The 20,835-nt window shown below is 45.7% G+C and overlaps 1 protein-coding gene across 4 annotated transcripts in view; it reads left to right on the top strand.

Annotated features, from left to right (window-relative positions):
* The window catches only part of COL15A1 (collagen type XV alpha 1 chain), a 1,161,047-nt gene that overhangs the window by 721,396 nt on the left and 418,816 nt on the right, over positions 1-20,835 (top strand). For all 4 annotated transcript variants that reach the window (XM_073587711.1, XM_073587710.1, XM_073587708.1 and 1 more), the window contains one exon: positions 19,511-19,585. In XM_073587711.1, coding sequence (XP_073443812.1) covers positions 19,511-19,585 — 75 coding nt within the window. The remainder of the gene's footprint in view (positions 1-19,510; positions 19,586-20,835) is intronic.

Below are 20,835 nucleotides of genomic sequence, written 5' to 3'. Positions count from 1 at the left end.
GTTCCATGTTTCTGGCCACATTATTGCACGCAATGATGGAGAGCAAACAAGAGCAGTACCAGCAGCGGTGGCAGCAGCGACAGTCATCACTGCCGCCCCTAGAGGACCTTCAGCAGGTCAAGCAAAAGAACAAAGAATCCTGGGACAGTAAGGAGCATGCCAAACGGAGTGACCAATCCAGTCATAAAAGCTCCTCCAGACAGACGGGAGCATCGGCTGAAAAAGATCCGCCTCATTCTCCGGGGAAGAAGTCCATGAGTAAGACAAAACACAGGGAATGTGCTCTCTGTGCATGCCCATTACCGGACTCGTGCCCAAAAAAGTTGTGTCCCCCCTGTATCCAGCAGACGGTGGTGGAAGAATCGCCTAAAACAGCTGCAAATCTAAAAGACATAGTCAAGGCAGAGATGAGAGAAACCCTGAAATCCCTGTCCCAACTGGGGGGCTCGAGGGTTAGGGACCCTTTGGAGTCAGATTCCTCGGTGGAATGGAGGAGAAATAAGGACTCCCCTGGCTCATCCCCCTCGGAGGAAGAGGATTCCGTCCGGTTTTGTCTACCGCTAGACCGGGTGGACAAGTTGGTAAAGGCGGTGAGAGGGACAACGGAAGTGGAGGAGCCTAAACCACAATTATCCATGCAGGATGTCATGTTCGGGGGGCTGGATCAGAAAAAGCGAAGGGTCTTCCCTTTTGAATGAAAAGATTCAGGATTTAATTCGTAGAGAATGGAAAAGACCAGATAAGAGGGGTTTGCTACCACCAGCCCTCAAACGTACAGTAGATACTAGAAATGAGCGACTTTGCCTTTTTTACGGTCGAGTCGGGTTTCATGAAACCCGACTTTCTCAAAAGTCGAGTAGAACGAAATCGGCCGACTATAGGGAAAAGTCATGAAACATGAAACCCAATGCAAGTCAATGGGGAGAAAAGTCGGCAGTGAGTGGAGGACTAAACACACCTGGCATGAATTTTAACCCCAGAGGCGGCAAAATCTCTCTCTTCTCTCCCTCTCCCTCTCGCACTCCAGCTACGCTTCTCTCATTGGCTGAAAAATTCACGTGCAAGCATTCGGCGAAACCCGACTGACGCTTGGGTTGCCGACCGCATGGCCAACTTCACACTGTGGTCGGGTTTCGTTTCATGAAACCCGACTTTGGCGAAAGTCGGCGACTTTTGAATCTGACCGACCTCTTTCGCTCAACTCTAGTAGATACCCCTTTGATGATCCTGCGATCAACACTTGGGACAAAGCCCCTAAATTAGATGTGGCAATCGCCAAGGCATCAAAAAAATCCTCACTACCCTTCGAGGACATGGGGACCCTTAAAGACCCCACTATACAGGAAGGCAGATACCTTCCTTAAAGGAACCTGTCATGATCCAGGTTGGATGATGACTGTTAAAAGCACATGTAACCTTTTTTTTTCCTTAAGCTGTGTGCTCAAGTTTGGTTATGCCCCCGGTGGCCATTAGGATTATTACACAGTGGTGTCTTGTTCTAGTTTGCCCCAGGTGGTGGTTAGCATTATTACATGGGAATCACTAACAGGTGTGATTCCTCTGGCTTAACTATAAAGGTGTGTCATGTGCTCTCACTGGTGTTGGTGATAGTGTTTATTTCAACCACCCTTGGTGGAGAAAGGAGCTAGAGATAGTTCCTTGCAGCACAGTCAGAGTCCTGGTGTGGAAGGAGTCAGAGGGGATTTCCTTGCAGCTCTGACAGAGCTTGGTGGCAGCTATTCAGGAGGAAAGTTGCATTCTAGTGGTGGACTCTGTTGCTGGGAGCAAGAACAAATGAGCAAAGCTAAGTGTTGTTTCCCTGTTTGTGCCTTTCCTTTATGTGCGTTTCAGTGCAGTGGTGGGATTAGTCTCTGCACCGGCCATTTCACTACAAAGGGGTAGGTGCAGGGCGAGCTAGGGTTCTTAGGTATCCTGAGGGCGCCCGGTGCGGAACCGGCCTAGGGATCGTTAGGAGTGTAGACACTGACTCAGGGGAGTGCAGGAGGTCTCCACATCCCCATTCCCTATCGCAGGGCCCTCCATTGTAATTGTTTCCCTGGTGTTTCCCCTTATTATTTAAATTCTCCCTGCTGGAGGTGGTGTATCCAGTTTCACGTGTATTTCTGAAATTCGCCTGCTGGAGGCGGTGTATCCAGCTGCACGTCTTATTATTTAAATTCGCCCTACTGAAGGCGGTGTATCCAGGGTCGCATGTGTCATATAAATTCGCCCTGCTGGAGGCGGTGTGTCCAGTCACACGTTGACCATTACAAACCTGGGAGATGGCAGCCGGTTCCTTAAGACCAGCAGCAGCCTCAACATGTACGGCCAGGTGCATGATTATGTGGTTAGACCAAATGGAGTCTCAATTAAAACAAGGGACACCTAGACAGATAATTTTAGGGGCCCTACCAGTAATCCAGGGGACCGCAGCCTTCCTAGCGGACGCCTCAGCGGATGCGGTTAGAATGGCTGCTAGGGCAGCAGGACTTTCCAATGCAGCTTGTAGAGCCCTGTGGCTAAAGTGCTGGCCGGGAGACATTCAATCCAGGTTGAAACTCTGCACTATCCCATGCGAAGGGGAATATTTGTTCGGAACAGTCCTGGATGAGTTGCTTGAGAAAGCCGGGGATGACAAGAAGAAGTTCCCTAATCTGTGGTCCGCATCCTACCGATGTTCGTTCAATAGAAGTAAATTCGGTCAGGGAAGAAGGCGCAACCCATTACCTAATAGAGACCGTCCCAGATGGGAGGATAGAAGGAGGAGAGGTACGGGCTTTATGTTCAGGCATTCTTCAAGAGAGCGAAAGAAACCTGGCCAATGACTAGTGATTCCCGTGGGGGGTAGACTGTCAGCCATTCCTCCCAGCATGGCTGCAGATCACCAATAGTGACTGGGTGCGGAACGTAATATCCACCGGACTCGAGATGGAGGTTATGTTCCTCGGGATACCTTTAAACTAACTTCCTTACGATCTTTGCCAATTGAACAAACTGCTTTAGAAGCAGAAGTCTTGAGTCTATGCTTAAAGAAGGTCCTGGTGGAGGTTCCGGAATCTGAGAGAGGTAGAGGCTTCTACTCTCCCCTGTTCCTGATCCAAAAGCCGGATAAACCATTTAGGACCATTATTAAGTTACGTTCCCTTAATGAATTCTTGGTTAACCGAACCTTTTTATTATTATTTATTTATATAGCGCCATTGATTCCATTGTGCTGTACATGAGAAGGGGTTACATACAAATTACAGATATCACTTACAGTAAACAAAACTAACAATCACAGACTGATAAAGGGGAGAGAGGACCCTGCCCTTTCGGGCTTACATTCTACAGGATGGTGGAGAAGGAGACAATAGGTTGGGGGGGTTACAGCAGCTCCAGTGATGGTGAGGCGGTAGCTCCAGTAGTGGTGAGGAGGTAGCGGGGTCATTGCAGGCTGTAGGCTTTCCTGAATAGATGGGTTTTCAGGTTCCGTCTGAAGGAACCGAGTGTGGTTGATAGCCGGACGTGTTGGGGCAAAGAATTCCAGAGGATGGGGGCTATTCGAGAGAAGTCTTGGAGGCGGTTGGGTGAAGAGCGAATAAGTGTGGAGGAGAGAAGGAGGTCTTGGGAGGATCGGAGATTATGTGAGGGAAGATATCAGGAGATTAATTCAGAGATATGGAGGAGACAGGTTATAGATGGCCTTGTAGGTCAGAATTAGTAATTTGAATTGGATACGCTGAGGGAATGGAAGCCAGTGAAGAGATCTGCAGAGGGGAGAAGCGGCGGAGTATCGAGGAGAGATGAATTAGTCGGGGAGCAGTTTAGGATGGACTGGAGAGGTGTGAGGGTGTTAGCAGGGAGGCCACAGAAAAGGATGTTGTAGTAGTCGAGACGCGAGATGATGAGGGCATGCACAAGCATTTTAGTAGAGTGAAGGTTGAGGAAGGGACGTATTCTGGAAATATTTTTGAGCTGGAGGCGGCAAGAGGTGCAGAGAGCTTGGATGTGCGGTTTGAAGGACAGGGCAGAGTCAAGGGTTACTCCGAGGCAGCGGACCTCCGGTACGGGGGAAAGCGTGATGTCGTCAATTGTGATAGGTCAGGTAAGGAGGATCTGTGAAATGGGGGGAAAGTTGATCAGTTCAGATTTGTCCACATTCCGTTTGAGGAAGCGGGAGGAGAAGGAGGATATGGCTGATAGGCACTCTGGGATTCTAGACAGCAGAGAGGTGACGTCTGGGCCAGAGAGGTAGACCTGAGTGTCATCAGCATAAAGGTGGTACTGGAATCCGTGGGACTTTGAGTTGCCCCAGGCCAAGTGTATAGATTGAGAAGAGTAGGGGTCCTAAAAAAGAGCCTTGGGGGACTCCAACAGAGAGACGGTGGGATGAGGAGATAGTGTGGGAGTGGGAGATGCTGAATGTGTGGTTGGAGAGGTATGAGGAGATCCAGGATAGGGCAAGGTCTTTGATGCCAAAGGAAGAGAGGATCTGTAGTAGGAGGCAGTGGTCAACTGTATCGAAGGCAGAGGACAGGTCTAGAAGGAGGAGTATAGAGTATTGTCCGTTTGCTTTGGCTGTAAGTAGGTCGTTAGTAATTGGTCAGGGCTGTCTCAGTGGAGTGATGGGGGCGGAAACCTTTAAGATGGAGTCTATCAGTTCAGCAATAAAGATGTTTAAAGGGTGTTTTATGGCAGTCGTGGATTTGAAAGACGCATACTATCATTTGCCTATTCATGCAGATTTCCAGCAGTTCCTGAGAGTGGCGGTTTCAATGGACAGTCTAATCCGTCATTTTCAGTTTAGGGCTCTCTCTTTTGGTCTCTCAGCAGCGCCCTGGGTATTTGCGAAGATAGTGGCTGAAGTCATGGCTCAACTACGGGAGGATCATATCCTGATTGTAGGGAATTCGGTGGACCATTGTCTATCCCAGATAAAAAGGGTTAAGTCAAGACTAGAGCACCTCAGATGGATAATAAATTATGAGAAATCCCGATTTCAGTCCCTAAGAGTCCAAAAGTTCCTAGGCTTACTGTTAAATTCAGAAACCCAGCAGTGTCTTCTGCCATCAGATAAGTTAGAATATATACAACAGCAGGTACTTCGGGCGATTGATAAACCTTCCATGACCCTCAGGCAAGCCATGTCTTTGTTAAGTTCTCTGTCCTCATGTGTCACGTCGCCATCGGATACAGGGACTGTTGTTCCTGCTTCGGCCACTAGGAGGCACCAGACTGGCACATCGCCGTCAGACCAGAGCTCTGCTATTCCGGTCTCGGCCTCTGGGAGGCGCCGGACTGTCATGTCACAGTCAAACTTGGGGACGGCTATTCCTGCCTCGACCACTGGGAGGCGCCGTGGTCCGCCCGTGGGTACTGCTAACAGGGAGGAGGCTCCTCCGCAGGAAACTGGCGGTCACAGGCTGCGCTCCTCTGTCGGTCATGAAGGGGTTGGTGCATCACCATCTGGCCTGGTCCTGGGGCCGGTCCCAATGACGTCATCAGACCGTGAACCTGTGAGGGATGATCTGATCCTGCAAATACCTTGGGGCTGGTCTTGCAGGCCGCCAGATATAGTCTTGGTTTCCCCAGGGTGCTAGTTTGTTATTTGCCATCTTTGATTCTGACCTTTGCCTGGATTTCTGACTCTGCTCCTGCCTGACGATTTTGTACCTCTGCCGCCCTCCTGGTTTATGACTCTGACCTTGGCCTGGATTTGACTCTGCTACTGTCTGCCATTTTTGTACTTCTGCTGCCCACCTGGTTTAGACTTGGATTCCTGACTACGCTTTTGGTCCCGTTTTTTAACCTCTTTCTGGCGACCGTCCTGCTCTGGTCCGCTGCTCTTATTCAGAAAGCTACCTCCTGGGCCCTGCTGTAAATCCAGATCCCTGTATAGGGGTAAAGGGTATCGGGGTTGCTCGGGGTGCTGTCTCACTGCAGCCCAGACTCGCAGACGGACGTCACATCATGTATGCCAGCAGTCAGGTGGGTGCAGTTTCACACTAGATCCCTTCAGAGGGACGTCCTAGTTAGCGACAGGGCCTTAGAGGGGTCTCTACAAGGTCAGATATCTTTGAGCCCCTTGATTCTTACATCTCTTAGATGGTGGCTTGATAAGAACAACTTATCCTCAGGGGTGCCCTTTGTGACGCAGATAACCCGCATAATCACAGATGCTAGCCCCTCGGGTTGGGGGGCCCATATGGGGGACATAGTGATCCAGGGACATTGGGACTCCAAAGCTGAGACCTCGTCTAACCAGAGGGAGCTGTTGGCAATTGAGTTGGCAGTTAAACTCATTATGTACCTACAGGGTCATCATGTGAGGATCCTCTCGGACAACCAGGTAGCAGCAGCCTATTATCAACCACCAAGGTGGAACACACTCCGAGGCCCTGATCCGGATAACAGAACGTCTATTTCAAATAGCTGAGAGAAATTTTCAATCTTTAACTGCGCTCCATATCAGAGGGAAAGACAACATGAAGGCAGAATTTCTAAGCCACAGGGTCCTAAGGCAAGGAGAATGGGCTTTAAACACGGATGTTTACAACCAGATTGTCCGCAGATGGGGTCAGCCGGAGGTAGACCTCTTTGCCAGCAAAGAAAACAGAAAAGTAAAAGTTCTGCTCTCTGAACCCCAGGGAAAATCCACTGGCAGTGGACGCCTTCCTGATAAAATGGGACTTCTCTCTGGCATATGCCTTTCCACCGTTAGCCCTCTTACCTCTGGTGGTGAGAAAGATCAGGGAAGATCGAGCAAGGGTCATATTGATTGCCCCATTCTGGCCCAGGAGGACCTGGTTCGCATGGTTGAGGACCATGTCAGTATGTGATCCCTGGGTACTGCCGAACCTTCAGAATCTTCTCTACCAGGGGCCAGTCAACCATCCAGTAGCAGGACTCCATTTGACGGCATGGAGTTTGAGAGGGCACTGTTGAAGAATAGAGGTTTCTCCCAAAATGTAATTAATACCCTCCTGAAGAACAGGAAGCAGATTTCTACAAATATCTATGCTAGGCAATTTCTGTCCACCTCTGAGTTTAATCTCAGGGATGGAATACCCACGAAACAGATTCTAGAATTCCTTCAGAGGGGTCTCGAGTTGGGTCTTTCCACAAGTACCTTAAAAGTGCAGGTTTCAGCCTTGGGGGCCCTATTTACCTGATATATTGCCAGCAACTGTTGGGTGACTAGATTCATCAAAGCTGCTAGCAGATCTAGACCCATACACAGGGATAAAGGTATACCATGGGACTTGAATTTAGTCCTTACAGCTATGACAGGGAAGCCATTTGAACCTCTGAATTCAGCCTCGTTAAAGATCATATCCTTTAAGACAGCTTTTTTGGTAGCAATAACATCCGCACGTAGGATAAGTGATATACAGGCACTTTCTAGGTTGCCCCCTTATACAGAGTTTTTACATGATAGAGTAATCCTAAAACCAGACCCAGCATACTTGCCCAAGGTAGCGTCACACTTTCACAGGACACAAGAGATAGTGCTCTGTTATGAATGAGTCACTGAGGAGGACAAAACAAAAAGCAAGCTAAGCACAGAAAACCGGAGAGGTTGGTAACTAGCGGATTGCAGACCCCTGATCCTATCCACAACAACTAGCAGTAGCCGTGGAGTGTGCCTACGGTGGTCCTAGACGCCTCGTCACGGCCGGAGAACTAAATAAGCCTAAAGAAAGGGAAAATCTAAACTGCCCCAGAGCAGACCCCATTGCAATAGTCAGCCCCCAACATGTATTGTTGGTGAAACAAGATGAAAACACAGACACAGATAGAAAGATAGGCTGAGCAAACGATGGGGCCCTCACTAACTAGAAAGGACAGGAAAGAAAAGCTGCTGTCTGCAATCACGCAAAAAAACCCTGCCAAAAAAAATGTCCAACACGTCTGATAGAAAAAGGCCCTGAAGTTGCTAGACTTCAAAATCACTATATCAGCACTCAGGTATATTCTGAAGACAGAGCAAAAGAGATCAACTGATCAGAGACAAAATGGGGATTCAGCCCAGTCCCAGCCAGGGCTGGCTGAACACAAAAACTAAGTAAACCAGGCAAAAACTCATATGAACAATAGCAGAGAAAACTTAGCTTTAGGAAGGCAGGAACCAAACTGGAAACCAGACGCCACAGTCAGGAAAAATCACCAGCAAGAAACTAGGGAGTCGGCTGCCTTAAATCCAATCAGAAACTCCTGATGTCCAATCGCAGTCCTCTCCCTCAGGTGGCTGGTCTCTGCAATTTAGATCAGCTTCATTACCTCCCTTCACCAACAGAGGGAGTCCAGACGGAGAACTCACTACTCCTCTGTCAGCACAGCAAGCTCCATAACCCTCACCAGAAGCCAGAAGCAAACCCGAAAATGAGCTTACAACAGTACCCCCCCCTTGAGGAGGGGTCACCGAACCCTCATCCATGCCACCGGGCCAATCAGGATGGGCCCGATGAAAAGCACGAACCAATCTATCGGCATGAATATCAGAGGCAGAGACCCAAGAATTGTCCTCCTGGCCATAACCCTTCCACTTGACCAAATACTGGAGTCTCTCGTCTAGCCAGACGAGAATCCAGTATTTTCTCTACCTCATATTCCACATTACCTTCAACCAATACAGGGTCAGGAGGTGCAGCCATAGGAACTATTAGATCCACATATCTCTTCAACAGCGACTTATGAAACACGTTATGGATCTTAAACGTAACAGGAAGAGCCAATTGAAAAGAAACCGGATTAAGAATCTCCAAAATCTTGTAAGGTCCAATAAATCTTGGCTTAAACTTTGGAGAAGCCACCTTCATAGAGATATTCTTTGACAACCAAACCATATCACCCACTTTAAACCGGGGACCAATGGTCCTATGCCGGTTAGAAAACCGCTGGGCCTTTTCCTGGGAGAGAGACAACTTATCCACTACTTGGTCCCAAATCTGCTGCATTCTCTCTACCACAGTGTCAACACCTGGGCAGGCTGAAGATTCCACTTGCCCTGAAGAAAATCGAGGATGAAACCCAAAGTTACAGAAAAAGGGCGACACCAAGGTGGCTGAACTAGCTCTATTATTTAAAGCGAATTCGGCCAAGGGCAAAAATGAAACCCAATCATACTGATCAGCAGATATAAAACCTCTCAAATAGGACTCCAAAGTCTAGTTTGTTCTCTCCGTCTGCCCATTGGTCTGAGGGTGAAACGCAGAGGAGAAGGACAACTGAATTCCCAGCTTGGAACAAAAGGCTTTCCAGAATCTGGAAACAAACTGAACTCCTCTGTCCGATACAATGTTCTCAGGAATCCCATGCAACCGAACCACCTGTTGTAAAAACAAGGGTACCAACTCTGAGGAAGATGGCAACTTTGGGAGTGATACAAGATGGACCATCTTAGAGAATCTATCACAAATCACCCAGATAACAGTCATTCTCTGAGAGACAGGAAGATCAGAAATAAAATCCATTGAAATATGGGTCCATGGCCTCTTAGGCACCGGCAAGGGCATCAACAACCCACTAGAGCGAGAGCAGGGTTTAGACCGGGAACAAGTCCCACAGGACTGCACAAAATTCCTGACATCACGAGATAAGGCGGGCCACCAAAAAGACCGACTCACCAAATCTCTGGTACCAAAAATACCTGGATGACCAGCCAATGCGGAGCAATGAACTTCAGACATCACTCTCTTCCTCCACTGGTCAGGAACATACAATTTTCCCATAGGACAACGCTCAGGTTTGTCCTCCTGGAACTCTTCCAGAGCACGTCTCAAATTGGGCGAGATGGCAGAAAGAACTACCCCCTCACCTAGGATGGTAGTAGGCTTGGTCACAATAGGAGAATCAGCAAAGAAACTCATAGAAAGGGCGTCTGCCTTAACATTCTTAGTGCCTGGAAGAAAGGAGACCACAAAATCAAAATGCGTTAAAAACAAGGCCCACCTAGCCTGTCTAGGATTCAAGCGTTTGGCCGACTCAAAGTAAATCAAATTCTTGTGGCCAGTGAGGACCACAACTTGATGTCTAGCTTACTCCAACCAATGTCTCCACTCCTCAAATGCCCATTTCATGGCTAACAATTCCTGATTCCCCATATCATAGTTGCGTTCAGATGGGGAGAACTTTCGGGAAAAGAAGGCACAGGGATTCATTTTAGACGTCACCTGATCTTTTTGGGACAAAACAGCTCTTGCACCAATCTCTGAAGCGTCTACCTCCACCTGAAAAGGAAGTGAGACATCAGGTTGCCGCAAAACCGGAGCAGAAGTGAACCTCCGCTTCAGCTCCTGAAAGGCCGAAACAGCCTCTGAAGACCAATTCAGCACATCAGCACCCTTCTTAGTTAAATCAGTCAGTGGTTTAGCAATACCAGAAAAATCTAATATATAAAGCTCAAAGTGTGTATGTATGTGTGTATGTATGTGTGTGTGTGTGTATATGTTTGTATGTCCGGGATAGGCATCCGCACCGTCACAGCTACAGCCACAAAATTTGGCACAGTCACACTTCTGGACCCCGAGAGCGTCCTAAGCTATGTTGTGAGGCGAAATTTTAACCCCGCGCGTTCCAATTCACCAAACAATTTTGCTCCTATCTACATACTGGGGGAAAAAGTGTGTGCGCGTCAAGCCCCGCCCCTCATTGTGATGTCACAATGCCCCTATTTGCATACTGGGGAAGCAGAGTGTGCGTATCATGTGTGCGTATGATAGGTATATGGGCACGGGACTATGGGATGGAGGATAATTATAATTTTCTATAACTAACCACAGTTAGTTACTATGCCCGGGCAGCGCCGGGCTCTTCAGCTAGTTAGCTATAAATTTACAATAAAAATTAGCAAAACCCAAAAACTTCTGGAGAGCCTTCAAAGAAGTGGGTTGAACCCAATCATAAATGGATGTGTACCTTGGCCGGGTCCATTTCAATAGTTGACGGAGACAAAATAAATCCCAAAAATGAAATCCTCTCTACAACAAAAAGGCACTTCGATCCCTTAAAATACAACGAATTTCTCCCTCAAAATCCGGAACACAGTCCGAACATGTTCCACATGAGAATCCCAATCCCTGGAAAAGATCAAAATATCATCCAGATAGATGATCAAAAACTTATGCACAAAGTCCCGAAAATATCATTCATGAAAGATTGGAAGACAGAAGGGGCATTAGTGAGCCCAAAAGCATCACCAGGTACTCAAAATGTCCCTCCGGAGTATTAAACGCCGTCTTCCATTCATCCCCATGCTTGATGCGAATAAGATTATACGCCCCCTGAGGTCAAGCTTAGTAAACCAGCAAGCACCTTTAACTCTTGAGAATAATCAGAAATCAGGGGTAACAGATACTGAAATTTAACCGTAATTTTGTTGAGGGAATGATAGTCAATACAAGGCCTTAATGAACCATCTTTCTTGGCCACGAAAAAAAAACCAGCACCTAAGGGCGAAGAGGATGGTCTAATATGACCCTTCTCCAACGACTCCTTAATATAAGGTCGCATAGCCTCGTGTTCTGGTACAGATAAATTGAAAAGTCGACCCTTGGGAAATTTACACCCAGGTCTCAACTCAATTGCACAGTCATAACTCCTGAGGAGGCAAAGACGCAGACTTGCTCTCACTAAATACATCATAAAAATCAGCCAAATAGTCAGGAACATCATGCGACTGGGGAGAGGTGGAGAAAACTGGAGTGTCACCAAGAGCACACCGACAACCCCAACTCACCACAGACACAGATTTCCAATCCAAAACCGGATTATGGATTTGCAACCAGGGAAAACCCAGAACAATGGTATCATGTAAATTATGCAACACCAAAAATCTGCAATCTTCTTAGTGGTCTGGGGCGACCCGCATTATTACCTGGGTCCAAAACTGAGGTTTATTCTTCGCCAAAGGAGTAGCATCAATACCCCTCAAAGGAATAGGCATCCGCAGAGGTGTCATAGGAAAACCACAACGTTTAGCAAAATCCAAGTCAATTAGATTCAAGGCCGCTCCTGAATCCACAAAAGCCTTCGTGGAAAATGTGGCTAAAGAGCAGATCAGAGTAATTGCCAAAAGAAACTTAGGTTGTACACCACCCACAGCAAATGTGTGTGCAAAACCTCTCTCTCGTTTAGGGCAGACATAAATAACTTGAGAGGCATCTCCACAGAAAAAACACAGCTTATTACGCCTTCTAAACTCCTGACTTTGCACCCTAGACAAAACTCCATCACATTGCATAGGTTCAGACATTTGTTCAAAATGTGGCAGCACCTCCCATGTAGTCTTGCGTTCACGTAAACGCCAATCAACTTGAATGGCTAATGACATAGAATCGTCAAGACCAGAAGGAACAGGAAATCCCACCATAGTATCTTTTAAAGTCTCAGACAAACCCTTCCAAAAGAGAGCTGCCAATGCACTATCATTCCATGTAGTAAGGACCGCCCATTTTCGGAATTTCTGACAGTATAACTCTGCAGGATCCTGACCCTGGTTCAATGCCAATAGGGCTCTCAGCTTGATCAATAGCATTAGGTTCATCATATAACAACCCCAAGGCTTGAAAAAATGCATCCACATTAGTCAAAACAGGATCTTCAGGTGTCAAAGAAAACGCCCAATCCTGGGGATCGCCACGCAGCAAGGAGATGACAATTTTAATCTGCTGCGCAGAGCTCCCCGATGAGTTAGGCTTTAAGGCAAGAAATAATTTACAATTATTCTTAACATTCAAAAATTTAGACCGATCCCCAGAATACACATCAGGAGCAGGGATCCTTGGTTCAACAGCATGTGAATGAGTGAGATAGGTGGAAATTCCCTGCACTTCAGCAGCGAGCTGCTCCACACGATCAGACAATTGCTTAATCTCCATCAAGGAGAAGAAGAAAAAAAAAAAAAAGAAAGAGTCCTCCTACGGCCCCAGAGAAAAAGAGGAGAAAATATACATATAAAAGAAAAAATTCTGACACTTTTTTTTTTTTTTACAATTCTCTCCTGCTTTTGAGTACCCTAGAATCTGCGGTATGGCTGGTGATTCTGTTATGAATGAGTCACCGAGTAGGACAAAGCAAAAAGCAAGCTAAGCACAGAAAACCGGAGAGGTTGGTAACTAGCAGATTGCAGACCCCTGATCCGATCCACAACAACTAGCAGTAGCCGTGGAGCGTGCCTACGGTGGTCCTAGACGCCTCGTCACGGCCGGAGAACTAAATAAGCCTAAAGAAAGAAAGGGAAAATCTAAACTGCCCCAGAGCAGACCCCAAAGCAATAGACAGCCCCCAACATGTATTGTCAGTGAAACAAGATGAAAACACAGACACAGATAGAAAGATAGGCTGAGCAAACGATGGGGCCCTCGCTAACTAGAAAGGACAGGAAAGAAAAGCTGCTGTCTGCAATCACGCAAAAAACCCTGCCAAAAAAAATGTCCAACATGTCTGATAGAAAAAGGCCCTGAAGTCGCTAGACTTCAAAATCACTATATCAGCACTCAGGTATATTCTGAAGACAGAGCAAAAGAGATCAACTGATCAGAAACAAAATGGGCTGGCTGAACACAAAAACTAAGTAAACCAGACAAAAACTCATATGAACAATAGCAGAGAAAATGTAGCTTTAGGAAGGCAGGAACCAAACTGGAAGCCAGAAGCCACAGTCAGGAAAAATCACCAGCAAGAAACTAGGGAGTCGACTGCCTTAAATCCAATCAGAAACTCCTGATGTCCAATCGCAGTCCTCTTCCTCAGGTGGCCGGTCTCTGCAATTTAGATCAGCTTCATTACCTCCCTTCACCAACAGAGGGAGTCCAGATAGAGAACTCACTACTCCTCTGTCAGTACAGCAAGCTCCATAACCCTCACCAGAAGCCAGAGGCAAACCCGAAAATGAGCTCACAACAGTGCTCCCTCCCTTCCTCCCTAATCCTACCAATCCTAAAGAGCAGAAGCTTTATGCGTTAGATGTTTAAAGATGCCTACTAAAATATATATCGGCTACTGATCCTTGGAGGAAAGAGAACGCATTATTTTTATCCTTCCAAGGTCCAAAGAAAGGGTTTAGGGTATCAAAACGCACGTTAGCAAAGTGGATTAGGGAGGCTCTCTTGCTTACAGAGCAAGGGGCGGTCCGGCTCCACAGAATCTGAGGGCACATTCCACTCGTGCCATGGCGTCATCTTGGGCAGAGAGATCTGGAGTGTCAATTGACCAGATATGTAAGGCGGCCACCTGGTTATCTCCTTCCACCTTTTTTAACCATTATCGGTTAAATATGAGTGCCTCCTCGGATCCCACCTTTAGGCTAAGGGTGCTGCAGGCTGTAGTCCCTCCCTAAGTTAGTTTACAGCTCTGTAATTCTCTTGTGGTGCTGTCATGGGAGTCCGAATAAAGTATTAAGTTACATACTGGTATTTTTCGGAAGCCCATGACAGCACCCTTAGTTCCCTCCCTTGTTCATATATAGGGGATAGGGGTGCATACCTTCCTCTTAGAAAGCTATTTCATGGATTTACCTTGTTTTGGAGTAAAGACTACATATAAATTGTAAACAGGATGTATAGATTGTATATATTGTATATATGCTGTGCCACTAACCATCAGGGCTGTGGAGTCGGTAAGCCACAGTTGCGACTCCGACTCAGACTCCTGGATTTTATCAGGCTCCGACTCCGACTCCTTCATAAATGGCCAATTCATAACAACAAATTTACTGTTGTAAAATATTAAACATCGTGCTTATTCAGTTTCTCACCATCATATAAGTAATCAGACCACTTAGAGAGCAAAAACTACATTTATTAGAATACAATTAGAATATAGCAAATAACTTTTATAAACTTTTCTAAACTGTAAGTAAATATGCAATAAACACTTTTATGCAGTTAATAAGAAGAAATCTATAAATTTGTCCTCAGAAAAAGTATTGCCTCTGCAGATCCTCCTTCATGGATGCCCTCAAATCTGATCTAATTATTTTGAGAGCAGAGAACAACCTCTCTACACTAACTTGTGCTGGTGGCAAAGCAGTAACCACTCGGGCAACATCTCTGACAATGTCAGGATACAGAGGAATCGCTTGTTGCACTGTTATTTTTGATGAACGGTCAAATTTCTCAATTTCTTTTAGTGCACATGAAAAATTCTGCTGAAATGTACTGGCTGTGTTCCTTGATGGGGATGACTCTTCTTCTATGCGGGAACGCTTTGCACGGTCCTTGTGATCCAAATATTTTTCGAAATTAAATTCTTCATCAGTTGATGATGAGGGTGAAGATGTGGCAGGACGACCAAATTCTTCTTGTTCCTCCTGACTGTTCTGCAACCCTTTCATCCTTACTGCTATTTCAAACAGAGCTTCTTTTCCTTTACTTAGCTGTTGATCATCTAGAAGAATCCGATGCATTGGGTCTACATAAACAGCTGCCAAAAGAATGTTATTTTGTAATAGTAACTCCTCTCTCCGTTTCATTGATGTAGCAATGCCACTTTCAATTAACCATCCTCTTTGGGACAGGCGAAACATCAGGTTCTTCCACTCCTTTAAGAAAATACCTGGAGTTAAGTCCTCTGCTTGTAATTTTTTAGTCACTGTAAATGGGTGCTCTAGCAATTTTTCCAGCTGAGTCACCTGATTCCACTGACTTCCATTTAGCATCAGTTGAGGGTTAGCCATGTCTACAAGAAAGGTTTTCAGTTCAACCAAGCGCTGAATCATTAAGTAAGTACTGCCCCATCGTGTGGCTTGATCAATAATTGCCCCTTTTCCAGCACGTCTCTTCAAAATTGAGTCAACTTTAGGGGTTCTGGCAACAGTAGCCAATTTTCTCACCTTGCCAATCAGTGCAGCAGCATGTCCTTCCTGCAGACTGTCTCTTATAGCCAGCTGTAGCGTATGCACAACACAGCGCATGTGATGAATGAAAGAACATATTGACACAGTTTCAACAAGATCATCTAAACTATCATGTTGCTGTTCATCTGAAGCAACTTCAGTTTGCTCCTCAGTTACAATAATGTGTTCCTCTATTTCAAACATTTCTGCTTAATAGCTTAATAGTACTTATCATATTTGAAGCATTGTCAGTTACGACAGAAAGAACTTGCTCTTTTTTAAGTTCCTAGTCTTGCATAACCTTTTCCACCAAGACCTGGAGAAATTCACTGGTGTGATGAGTTTTGGTGTCTTTTACTGCCAATGTCTTGGTAACTATTTCATTTTTGTCACAAACAAATCGGACATTGATGGCAAAATAGTTCACTCTGTGACATGTGCAGGCATCCATTTTAAGAAACAGAAAGCGTCCCTTGAGAGTTTTTTTAAGTTCTTCCTTTTGTTTAAAAGCTTCTTCGATTACTAATTTTCTTATTCTCTCTCCAGAGAAACACCAAGTTGCGGGCCATTTCCCCATTCAGACACATAAAAGCTGGTCGTGAAAATAATGAAATAGGCACACTATCCTTTACAACAAGCTCTATGATCTGTTTTTAAATGTATCTACTGTCATTGTCACAGTAACTTTGTCACTGACAAAATATCTTGCAACTGATGGCTGCAAAGTTCTCTGCTCCTTTGTTTGGCTGGAAGAGCTGGGCACTGGTTCATTGGTTTGGATGCAGTCTTTCTCATCCACTGCTTTCAGTACTTCTGGATGAAAGTGCTGTAAATGTCTCTTTAGATTAGAAGCTCTGGTAGGAGCATTTTTATCTTTGCCTGAATATGCACTCATCTTGGCTTCACAGCATTTGTTTTCGTCTGGATCATTTGTCATACACTGACAGACATAATGTTTTCTATCTTGAGTGATGGTGAAATGTTCAAATACAGCTGATTTAATGTGATGCTTCTTTGACATTCTCAGGTTTTTAATTCTGCATTCACAATCCAAATGACAATTGTTTTTCCTAAAAACAATTGTACAAAATTATTGCCAGGTCGTACAGCTGATATAGTGGTCAGTAATACTGTTATTATTCCTCATGTACTCACAGTTAACTGATGCAAAGTTTGTTGAAAGGATAATACTTCTTACAGTCTTCCTCTTCTGAGTAGCAGGCAGCTGTGAGATGCTTGGAAGACGCACACCTAGTATGATCTAGTCTAGAGGAGGAGCTTTACTACTAAGAATTTGCAACACATTTTCACTTTCAGTTTCATACATTGTAAGTAGGGGGGTTGGGGCAGCATGAGGTTAACCAAGTATAAGATTACATAAGGGCAGTGGAGAACAGTGACACACAAGAAGTAAGAAATGTCTATCTCCAGCAGAACTGCTTATCACTGTTGTTCATAGTTTGATAGAACATATATATTTGAGTAACATTTATAAAATTCATATGAAAGTTCAATTATGAAATATTAATACATTTTTTTAAAAGCTGGAGTCGGTACATTTCTACCGACTCCGACTCCAACCAAAACTAACTCCGACTCCGACTCCACGACTCCGACTCCGACTCCACAGCCCTGCTAACCATGGTAGCCTCTCAAGCTCTGTAATCCAACTGATGCGTGGGAGAAGTGCCGCCCTTTTGTATCTGTAGGTTTCCTGTTCCTGAAGGGCGGATCCTCTCTCTCGTGGTGCTGTCATGGGCTTCCGAAAAATACCGTTACCGGTACGTAACTTAATACTTTCACGCTCCTGCACTTCAACGGGACCCGTTGAAGCGCAAGAGCATGAAACGGCCGTTGTCCACAGTCTGTACATTACTCCCGTGCCAATGCTTTTTATCCAGCAATAAATTTGTCACATCAAAACGGTGAGTACCATCCTTTTTTTTTTTTTCTTTTTTTTTTCTTGTTTCTAGTTGCATAATTTGTGTTTCTCTTCAGGATTGAGCACCCGTTCTGTGGGTTGATGGCGTTTCACTTTTAGGTGTGCGAATTGTACCTTGCTATATGGTGCTAAGGTGAAATAGCTGCAACGGTGCCGAACATTTTTCCTTTCATTGCTATAAAGACTTGTATTGAGAGCTTGTGAAGCTACTGTCACAAGATGGCACCGCGGGACCAGAGTGGCACCAAAAAAATGGGGAAGATGTCGTAGGGTGAGTATATGACCAGAGGCAGGGGGCTTACATTTAAAGCATTACTCCAGTGATTTTGTCTTAAGGATAGCAAGGCATCCTCCATGTCCGATGCCCTCTGATCTATAGTTGTAATTTTTTTTTTGTTTTATGTTCTTTTACTTGTGACGCAATAAGCCCACAATAAGGCTTGGATAGGTTACAGTATATTGTCAATTGCAAAGGATACGATGGCTAGCACTCAACTTAAAGATTAGAATGACGGTGCTAGTGAAAGGGGCCAGTGGTCCCATAAACAATAGTTTAAAAAAAAAAAAATGACTGCACACATACAAGTTGAAAATTATGCTTCAGCTTCTACCACTGTGCCACCAACTGTTAGCGACAGCTCCACACCAGAACCTATTGTATGGAACCTTCTTTTGTCAGCACCTGTGAAAAGATTCCTGTCCAATATAGAACCCATTACTCTGGGAACCTCACCTTAACACAGGTCCAGTCTTTACCAGTGGGGATGCACCATATCATATTATATGAAATACTACACCACAGGGATAAGAACTATATTTGACCTAAGATGCTTCATTAAATGGGCAACTATGTGATCAAGGCTATTAACTGGCTGAACTTCATTTTGCCTGTTGCTGCAACAGTCACTATTAATAAATACTCACTTGAAGCATAATTTTCAACTTGTACGTGTGCAGTGATTTTTTAGAACTATTGTCAATTGCAGGCATAAAAATGTCTGAGATTGCTTTACCCATATTTTGAAGAGAATGATATGAAGGTCACAATTCTTCTTGCTCTGAAGGATTGTGCTCCTTATGATCTCCTTGCATCTTTCATCGTGGCCCTAGGTTGTGGCATATGAATTAGGGGTACTTCACACTAAGCGAGACGCTAGCGAGATCGCTGATGCGTCACCGATTTTGTGATGCAACAGCGATCTTGCCAGCGATCTCGCCGTGTGTGGCATGCATTAGCGACCGCCCCCCCCCCCCCCCCCCCCCGCCGGGTATTGCTGGGCCATTTTTTGATCGTTGGTCTCCCGCTGGCCAGCATGCATCGCTGCGTGTGCACTTAGTTACCCACTGTTTACCCTGGATACCAGCTCCGAGCGCAAGCACGCTGGTATCCAGGGTAAACAGCGGGTAACTAAGCGGTGCCCACGCTTAGTTACCCACATCCTCGCTGGTCCAGATCGCTGATGAGTCTGCCTCTTTGACAGCTCACCAGCGATCATGTAGCGACGCACCAGCAATCCTGACCAGGTCGTATCGTTGTTGGGATTGCTGGTGCGTCGTTTAGTGTAACGGAAACCCCTACTTAGTCCATATCGTCATTATATTTGTATTTATACTGTACTTTTCTTCGCACCGCTAGATTTGATGTCAAGTGTAAAAGGGAAATAACTTTATTATTCCATTTTAGAGTTCTCAAATGTAAAGGAAGACTTGACATCAGAATCACATATTAATAATTTCTTTATTCTATGTAGGGTGAGAGAGGACAAGATGGAAAAAGCATTATTGGACCACCTGGACCTCCTGGGCCTTTAGTGACCCTTCAAGAAGTGAGAAAATGTGGTAGATTATCTGCATCTGCATATTGTACATGACACACAAGGTTAAAGTGAACCTAACTATGTGAACAAAAGAGAAAAGCATCTGCACCATTCGTGACTCTCACAACATGGGAGGATATCCGCACACACCTTGCAATTTTTCGGGAACTCCGGGTGCTTTACCGCATGGAAGACTTTCATGAAGTTTCAAAGAAAGAAGAAGGCAGCCCTTTTTGGTAAAATAGTTGTTTATTTAACAATCCTTAAAACATAGATGCAGGAGGATGCAGGTACAAAAGACAGACCATCTTTTGTACTTGCCCCTTCCTGCATCCATGTTTTAAGGGTTGTTAAAAAAACAAGTATTTTAATGGACAGAAAATGTTGACTTCTTCTTTCTTTGAAACTTCAAAGAGGGAACCTATCAGCAGATTTTTGCTATGGAATCTTACAGTTGCATGATGTAGAGGCAGAGAGCCTGCTTCTAGCAGTGTATCACTTGCTGAACTGTGTAACACTGCTGCCAACGCCTCCGCATGGTGTCCCCTTCCCCATCCATGCAGGGACACCGGCTTACTCACCGCCCCAGCTCTGCAGCGTGGTCCACGGCATTCTTCTGCTTCCCTGTCACTTCGTAATTTGTTGAGAGCGCCGCAGTCCCTCGGCGCACCTAGTACGCGCATGCCCGCGCTTCCCCATTTTTACAGGGGTAGTGTGCTCATTTTGCTAGATACCCTCAGCTTGTTGCTAAGTGGCATTTAGCATAAGTAGTACACTTGCAAGATGGCTCAAAGCCAATGGCTGGGAGGCATCTTGTATAAAAGACTCCCTCTTCCCTAGGGAGTCTCCAAGCAATGTAGTGAATTATTAGTTAGTAAGGTTTACTGCTAGGGAGTTGTGATGTCTCCTGGTCCCGGTGTGGCCAGAGCCTGAACATTATACCCTTGTTCTAGTGTGGCCAGTTCTGTGTCCTTAGTTTCCTGGTCCTGGTGTGGCCAGTCCTGTATCCTGGTACTGCAGGTATTGCCTGAACGTCATCCCTGGTCCTGGAACTGCCAGTGCCTGTATCTCGCCCCCTTGTCCCAGAGAAGTCAGTGCCTGAACACTGTCACTTAGTCACGGAGCGGCCAGTGCCTGAAACCTGTCCTCTGGTTGTGGAGTGGCCAGGGCCTGACCATAGTCCCATGGTCCCGTGTGGCCAGTCCTGTATCCTCGTCCTCTGGTTCCTGAGTGGCCAGTGCCTGAACCTTGTCCTCTAG

The sequence above is a fragment of the Dendrobates tinctorius genome, unplaced genomic scaffold (assembly GCF_039654945.1).
Source record: "Dendrobates tinctorius isolate UK_male_01 unplaced genomic scaffold, ASM3965494v1 ptg000102l, whole genome shotgun sequence".
Lineage (NCBI taxonomy): Eukaryota > Metazoa > Chordata > Amphibia > Anura > Dendrobatidae > Dendrobates > Dendrobates tinctorius.
Note: the sequence above shows the minus strand (reverse complement) of the source record. Positions and strands in the feature narration are given on the sequence as shown.